Below are 8,327 nucleotides of genomic sequence, written 5' to 3'. Positions count from 1 at the left end.
GACGGTCGATCACCACACGCTCATCTCCCTCGCCAATGTCCCCAAAGACACAACTCTCGGTGAAAGTGATTTCTCTTGCCATTATCACATGCTACACCGTGTCACGACAAAAATGATTGCACCCGGACAAATGAGCTCGTTTAGAATAACACCGTCTTCCTCGCCAATGTTGGACGCGTAATCAATTATTTTCTTAAGAACAACACATGATCATAGCTGCTTTGTGCCAAATGAGCTCGTTTCAAGTTTTCCACCAAAAAAATTTGGAATTTGAATTTGAATTTTTTTTCTCGTTTGTTCTCACGCTTGAAGGCCCAACCTGACCTGCGTTCCTAACATTTTTTTTTTGAGACACGCTGCGTTCCTAACAATAACTGCGCAGACATGCCCGAATAAAGGCCCGTACCAACAAGATGGCCTTTTCCCGTGCTGGATGACGGGCCGGCCCACTTATACCCGCAGCTATTACTCCACCACGTCACGTCGTCAGTAACTCCCCGTGACGTGCCACGCCCAATCACCGCGCGCCACGTCACGCCACCACTGTCACCGACGCGTGGGTCCGGCCACATCACTGCGAGGAACCCACCGCCCGTCCGTCCTCCCCAAAGACCAGAGCAAAACAGGCAGCGAAAAGTACAGCAGACAGGGGGAAAAAAGAGGGAGCTTTGCACGGGATTCGCCGGCGCCGCCGCGGAGCAGCAGCAAGCACAGGCAGCAGCAGCCAGCAGCCGCAGCGAGCCCCGGCGAGCCAGCGAGGATGCACTCCTTCGGGCACCGCGCGAACGCGGTGGCGACGTTCGCGCTGACGATACTGGCCGCCATGTGCTTCGCCGCCTCCTTCTCCGACAGCTTCAACTCCCCCATCCCCACCGCCTCCGTCAAGGTACCCGCTCCCGTCCCGCGCTCGATCTTAGTTCGTCCGCTGCGCCGCCCGATTCGTCTCCTCTCCGCCCCTGCTCACGCGATCTGTATTGTGTTGTTTTGAGCCGCGCAGATCCTCAACATCAACTGGTTCCAGAAGGAGGCCAACGCCAACGACGAGGTGATCCCCCCGTGCCCGGCCTCCTCCCTTCCCACGCCGACGATTCCCCTCGGCGGAATGTTATCGGATTCTGACGGTACTTTGTTGTACGATCTGTCCCTGTTTAGGTTAGCATGACGCTGAACATCTCCGCCGACCTTTCGTCGCTCTTCACGTGGAACACGAAACAGGTAATGTCCTCTGCTGGCCCTTTTCCCTAAATGTTCGCTGATTCGTATATTCTCCAGAAACTAAAAAAATTTGGAGGTGATGCATGTTGTAGAAAGTATGATGTTTTGGTTATGGTAGAAGGTGTTTCTTTCCCCCGGCAAGAAGACGAGGTAAGGTAGTGATAGAATGTTCAGCACTGACCACGGTGAAATTGGTTGTACTGACATGGTGAAAAGGAAGGCAAGTCCGCAACTGCGTCTGTACTCTGTAGTAGTATCTCCGTATGTATGGATACCTCGTTTTTGCAGAATGATCTTGTGCTAGTGGCAAGTAGAATGATATTTCTTTCGTGTAGTGTCTGGTTTAGTGTTATGATGCTACCAACCATGCAACTGATGTTTGAATCTTTCATGTCTTCCAGTTTTTGCTGAGCTTGAGAATTGTTCTTTCTGCCTCCTCCGATATGCTAAATTACTTAATGCTGCTACTTCTCTTGGACGTCTGTGCAGGTGTTTGTTTTCGTGGCAGCTGAGTATGAGACTCCACAAAATGCCCTGAATCAAGTAAGTTTATTGATGTATTGGTGCTGTATTATTGCAAATATGACCCGTGCTTTCGACCATTGTCTACAAAAAATGAATGTTGGCAACTATTTTATAAAAAACTTCTGTAAGGAGAGAAGATTGCATACAGTGTGTTGTATTGCACCTTTGACGCCTGGCACTTGTGTTTTAAGATTCTAGGCCGGAATTATAGTGCCTGTAGGAAAGTAGCCAGTCCTGCCGAAGAAAACCTACCAACCCACAATAAAACCAAGATATTTTACTTCAATGCCACCACTACTATGCTGTGTTGTTTGCACTGTTTTCTCACATGATTTTGTAGTGGGAAGTCCTGCTGATTAAAACCTACCAACCCACAATTAAACTAAGATATTTTACTAAAGTACCCATCACCAGTATCCTGTGTTGTTTGCACTGTTTCCTCACATGATTCTGTGGTCCAGTATGTGTGCTCACATTATTAATGCAAAGCTGCAACAGCTGGGTAGTTAGGCACAAGGCTTCTGCTGGTCACAATTTCATTCAATTGACACATACTCATGGCTTGCGGTGATGGAAATAACTCCATTCCTTGTCCTGTCTTGAACGCTAGTTGTAGTACAAGTAGATGCATATATACTGATGGTTTTTAAAACTAAATCTAAGTTGCTGCAGGGGTACACTAGTTTTTCATTACACTAGGAAAGGCCCAAACCATAGTTCTGTGTGAGGAGGGGGATGGGAATTTGATTTTGAGCCTAGTTACCGCTAAGCAGCCTGTAGCCAGCAATGGTAGTTGTGATTATGGTTTACGGCCATTCCACAACTCCAACGCTGGGGTTTGGTCCAAACTTTTTCAGAAGTAATCAGGTTCAGCTGGAGCTTACCAACTTTTCTATCCATGCCTCTACTAATAAAAAACAGAGGTGGTGATGATGGTGTGCCTGCCATCCTGCAATATAGGCCGTCTGATTTATATCCGACGGATAGGAAGGAAAAGTATGGCAATTTTGCAAAAAGATACCCACACCCCTCTCCACATTTGCAAATAAGGCCTTCCCTCGTTCATCCTTTTCTCCCACAAGATAAACTACTCATATAAATTTATCTTGATGTTCCGTGCAATGCATGGGCATCTTGCTAGTCTATCATCAATTGTGACGTTTTGTTTTGAATAGCTCGATTGTGTAGTGCATAATGTGCTATGGCCTCAAACCACTTAAACTATCCTAAATATAAATGGAATAAACTAAGATCGTCAGCTTTACATATACTGCTGGACTGCCTTTATTTTACCACTGATTTATCATTCCCTTCTTCAGCCTGGAACTTAGATTAGATGAAACTAAAATTGAAGCGGCCATATTTGTATTAACTGTAAATTGCATAGGTGCTGAAGTCGGCCAAATTAATTGAAAATGTGTGCTACCAAAGCTAGGTGAAAGAACAAAGAAGCTTGGTTCAAAATCTTGATAAAATTATTTTTTCAGATATCAGCGAACCCAAAATATAGTTTCGCGCATGGTCCCATAGGCCAGCATTTGTGCTCATATGATTAATGCAAACCTGAAGTAATGGTAGTCATGGCACAAAGCTTCTGCCGGTTCACAGTTCCTCAATTCCATTCAATTGGCACATACTGATTGCATATATGGTTTTGCAAACCAAAATTAACTTGCTATATGGTTACACTAAATGATTGTTTTGTGCAAGTCCAATAGGAATTTGTAATCTGAACTTAGTTACTGCTAGTCAGCTGGCAATAGTTGCGGTTGCCGTCTGTCCATATGAACTGATCGACGATGCTAGTCAAAATTGATCAAATACCACCGGAGTTTGGCTAATTTGATGTCCATTTCTAGCATCAGTTCGGAACTTCTGATGCTTCATCTTAAGAATTCGATTCCATACTATCATGATGTGCTAAACTATCTAAACTCAAACTGGATTGGCTTTGGATTGCGCCACTGATTTGACATTTGCTTCTGGAATTTGGATTTTCAATTAACTAAAATTGAAGCAGCCATATTTGTATGAACTACAAAGATGCTGAAGTTAGGCAAATTTATTGAAATGTGCGTGATCAAAGCCAGGTGTGGTAAGCTTAGTTAAAATCAGATGATAAAAGTAAGTACTCCCTCTGTATAAGAGCATTTAGAACTACTTTAGTTATCTAAATGTTCTTATATTTCTTTATGGAGGGAGTATGTAGATTTGGCATGATCTACGGAATGTTACCTTGACCATATCTATATATGCCCTACTTCTGTTGGTTTTCTGAACTTCCAGTGTGTTGGTCTATGCTACTTATTCTGTAGTTTTCATGATACATGATATGTCTGTATCACAGACGATTACCCATTATTGATGGCATTGTAATATTAGTTATTACCTTATCGATTCGTTTTCCTTGTATTCATCAGTTATGTTGTGCAGTTCAAGCTATCTTCTTCTAATTGTAATTGCCATGGTTGCTTTGGGTTTAATTACATGACAGGTCTCCCTTTGGGATGGAATCATACCGGCGAAGGAGCATGCCAAGTTCTTGATCCATACCACGAACAAGTACAGATTTATTGACCAGGCAAGCACGTTGGCTTGATTGCATGTTAAATCATCTGATATGACGGTGTGGCTTTGGCTGTCCTTCTGCATCATTCTTTGGAAACTGCCCCTGCATCTCCATCTGATTATGCGTTGTTTGTTGTTCTGATATGCCAAGTTCTTTGATTATGCGTTGGAATCTCCATCTGCACGGTTGTTTGATTCATGTCGTGTCTGTGTCATTTGCAGGGGAGCAACCTGAAGGGCAGGGACTTCAACCTGACGATGCACTGGCACATCATGCCCAAGACGGGCAAGATGTTTGCGGACAAGATCGTCATGACGGGGTACCAGCTCCCCGAGCAGTATAGATAGGCCGACGCCGTCTCTGAACAAGAGCTGCTAGGCCTATCTATATATGGTCCGCTGTGCTGTGCAAACGCAGGAAGGGTTTAGTGGCAGTGGCGGTGGCAGTGGTTGCGTTGCTGGCGCCGGGCCTTTTTTGCTCTACTCTTGGCGGGACAGGACATGTAAACTTGCTCATGAGCTTGTATGTTAGCCGAATATGCGCGAGACGAATCTGTAATGTTAACTGTCAAATGCGAAACTTTGATGCTAGCAACTGCCCTGCCCGTGTGCTTGCAAAGCCTGTTGGATTTCCATGCCAATCCAAGCAGCTCCAGAGTTGAAGAGTTCTGTATTCTCTCCTCCTTACTTTTTCTCTTTTGGTTTGAAATTCCGGCGACTTCACTGAATGATAATGAGGTCGTTTACAAATGTTGTGCAAGGAAATCAGGAGGGTTGTCTCTTCAGCCCTGCCCTTTTCTGTCCCTGAGGCTGAAGCTATAGCAAGCAAGTTGATTGCCCTTGCTGCCTTGCAGATCGAGAAACCTTTGGAGATGATGATCATCTGAATGTCATTGCGCGAGCAGTTTAGCCATCGATTTTGTGGCGGCGTCGGTCGTCTCCGGGCGTGCGTAACACAGCACAGTTTGACTTGGACGTGATGGATGGACGGACGAGTGATGCGTCTCGTAGGTAGATCCTCCTCGTTGGAGGAAAAAAATGGACGACACATTTTGTCAACATGTACACATACAGATCGGTTTCTTTTTAGTAGTCTATCATTATGATCATGGTCGAGTCAAAGGTAGGTTTACGTGTGCACGGACGCAGCTTCGATGGTTTAAAGATACCTGTCTTTGGATCACTGACATGTGGGCCAGCCACCTGTTGGGTTCATATGTCATAGACACAAAAGGTGTCTTAAGGCACCGAAGCATCGTCCCGTGTGCACGCATGCATGGTTTTAACAAACATTCCGCGGTTGACTGGACCCAGGAAAACCCGATCGACCTTAATTTTGTGGGATGCACGTTTAACTGGACAGACCCATCTTAATTTCGTGGGCCCCCACGGTCGAGGGACGCACAACCACCACAAAATATGCTTTCATTCCTCTCGATCGCTGAGTGCCCAAGGGTAGTTTTTCATTTGGCCTGCACTGCATCGCTCCACTTAGCCCAAGTAGTAACAACTACGTTGATGTATCTGGAGCGTCTAAGGGCATCTCCAGCCGTTGGCCTTTTAGGGGGCGCCTAAAATCACCGTATGGGGGTGAGCCGACGCAAAAATTAGGCCTGGTGGCGAGTTGGTCCCCAGCCGCCGGCCCCAGGGCCGCCCCCAGGCATGTTTTAAAATAAAAGAAGTTCGACGAAGTTCTGCTTAAACACGATAAAATTCGGCCAAACACGATAAATTTCGGCACATTTCGGCGAAGTTCGCGGATTTTCATTACATAGCATATATACATAAACTAATCTAAAGGAAAAACTGGCTGAAGTCGCCGCCATCGTCGCCGTCGGCCTTCTCCTCCTTGACGCGGGCGCCCCTGCTGGACCCCTGCCCGGCGTCGCCATGGCGGACTGGTGGCGGCACATCGTCGTCGTCGTCGTCGCTGTCGCAGATGACGACGACTCCGCCTTCGTCGCGGCCGCGTCGACGCTCCGCGAAGCGAAGCAGGGCGGCGCGTTGGCGCTCCTTCGCCTTCTCCAGGCGCTCCTTCTCCATCGCTATGGAGTCCCTGCGCGCCCATTTCAGGGCCGCGTCGTCGTCGTCGAGCTCCGTCGTCACCGGCGCGGCCGGCTCCTTCTTCACCGGCGCGAGCCCCGGCTCCGTCTTTGGCTTGACGAAGCGCGGAGGAGGAGCCGACGAGTGGGCGCCGGCCGCCCTCGTTGATGACGATGCCGGCGCTGCGAGTGCACCGGCCGAGCGGCGTCTCCGCCGCGGGCTCGGCCTTGACGCCGAGCAGGGCCGGAGTGCCGGAGGAGTGCGATGAAGATCGGGAGGAGGAAGAAGAGGAGGAGGATCCGAACCTCCTTGGCGCCCATGGCCCGGCGCGTCGGTGCTGCGCCGGGGCGGCCGCCCTCGCCGGGTACGCCAACGGCGGGTCGTTGCCGCCCTCGAGGTACGTCAGCACACCCTTGAGTGTGCGGCCGGGGACGCCCCACCACAGGTGGCGCCCCTCGCTGTTCTGCCGGCCGCCAACCACCGGCGCGCCGTTGATGGACGCCAGGCGCTGCTGCTGGCGGCGCTCGAAATACGCCGCCCAAGCCGTGTGGTTGTTGGCGGCGTATTGGAGGAGGGAGAGTTGGGCGTCGGTGAGGGAGGCGCGCACGACCTCGACTTCCTCGGCAAAGTACTTCGGCTTCGCCACGGCGTCGGGCAACGGGGGAATGGGCACTCCCCCGGCGCTGAGCCTCCACCCCGTCGGCCCGGCGCGCATGTCCGGCGGCGCCGGGATGTTCGCCTGGAACAGGAGCCAGGACTCCTGTTCGCGGAGCGAATGGCGATCGAAGCCGTTGGCCGCCGCCTCGTCTCCGGGGAAGCGTTCCGCCATGGCGACGGGCTCGGGAGAGGTAGAGAGATAGAGGGAGGGGCTGGGCGGCGGCGCTCGGGAGAGGTAGGGAGAGGGAGGAGCTGGGCGGCGGCGAGGGGCGGGGCTGGTGTGGGCACAGGCGAGTGCAGGCCACCGGCTATATAGCCGCGCCGCACCCGTGTGTACGCGTGCGAGGGAGGGGAGGCGTCGGCGCGCCGTCCCGTGACGCGCCGCCCGTGAGGAATCAATGGCAAGGCTGACCGGCGGCAGCCTTGGCATTGATTCCCCGCGGGAACCGAGGCCGTTGGGGGAAGACGAGGCGCCGTGTCGCTGACGCGGCGGGCCCACGGCCGTTTCGCGCCAAAACAGTTCGCTCCGGCGCCCCCGGACGCCCCCCAGCGCGCCGGGTTCGGCCTGGGTCCGCCGGCGCTGTTTTCGGCCCAGACCGGCGAAAATCGGGCTCCTGGAGGCGCGACTGAGCCGTTTTTTTGGCGCCGGCGTGAAAAAAAATCGCCCGGGGAGGCCTTCCTGAGGACGCGGCTGAAGATGCCCTAACCCCCTTGAAAAAAGCTGGACCATAGATCAGGATCGAAGGCACATTCCACTAGCACGCGCTGCCCTTTTTGCCCACAGTTAACCTAACGCTTGCTCGAGAAGGAGACCCAAAGAGACATGGCCGTGCGTCGGAGACGGCGGCGCACCGGCGTGTAGTTTATGGATCGGAGCGTTGTTTGTCAGGTCAATGTCTTCCGCTGTACGTATCACCGACCGATATTCTTCTACAGTTTGGGAACCAAGGATTCTATGCATGGTGTACATCTCAAATAGATTAAGAACAGGGTGATGTTCTGGATGCAAATCGTGACGAGCAGTTTCGGGTTGAATTAGAGGATGGCAGAATAAGTTTGCGCAGCTAGCAGGAGTAACTTTGCACGGTTGCAGATTTGATTTCTAATCTATGAAGAATATCTTGCGTATCATTTTTGTTTATTTGCACCTCTAATCTTAATTTCTTGGACGCTGCTATTTATAGAATAATAATCTTACCATTAAGCAGTTGAAGAACAACTATGCTTTTTTTTATCAAATTTCCTTAAGCACTGTTCATGGAGTCATTGTCTTCGAACCTTCTGTACCTGGAACCATATATAACTATGCTCTACCGTTC

General features: G+C 50.3%; 1 protein-coding gene across 1 annotated transcript; it reads left to right on the top strand.

The window, feature by feature from the left end:
• The first annotated feature begins 600 nt into the window (after positions 1-600).
• LOC147972650 (signal peptidase complex subunit 3B-like) lies at positions 601-4,977 on the top strand. The gene is made up of 6 exons (XM_087521572.1): positions 601-886; positions 998-1,045; positions 1,153-1,215; positions 1,705-1,758; positions 4,235-4,321; positions 4,531-4,977. Exons 1-6 carry the CDS (start codon positions 761-763, stop codon positions 4,654-4,656), a joined length of 504 nt encoding a protein of 167 aa, XP_087377698.1. The 5' UTR covers positions 601-760; the 3' UTR covers positions 4,657-4,977.
• The last annotated feature ends 3,350 nt before the right edge of the window (positions 4,978-8,327 follow it).

The sequence above is a fragment of the Triticum urartu genome, chromosome 5A, assembly GCF_056163025.1.
Source record: "Triticum urartu cultivar PI428250 chromosome 5A, HENAU_Tu73, whole genome shotgun sequence".
NCBI lineage: Eukaryota > Viridiplantae > Streptophyta > Magnoliopsida > Poales > Poaceae > Triticum > Triticum urartu.
Note: the sequence above shows the minus strand (reverse complement) of the source record. Positions and strands in the feature narration are given on the sequence as shown.

Excerpts from the sequence above, each read along its gene's own strand:
- LOC147972650 (XM_087521572.1), top strand. The coding sequence starts at position 761 with ATGCACTCCTTCGGGCACCGCGCGAACGCGGTGGCGACGTTCGCGCTG. Across the intron at positions 1,216-1,704 it reads TCACGTGGAACACGAAACAG|GTGTTTGTTTTCGTGGCAGC; the intron begins GTAATGTCCTCT and ends ACGTCTGTGCAG. Across the intron at positions 1,759-4,234 it reads CACAAAATGCCCTGAATCAA|GTCTCCCTTTGGGATGGAAT; the intron begins GTAAGTTTATTG and ends ATTACATGACAG.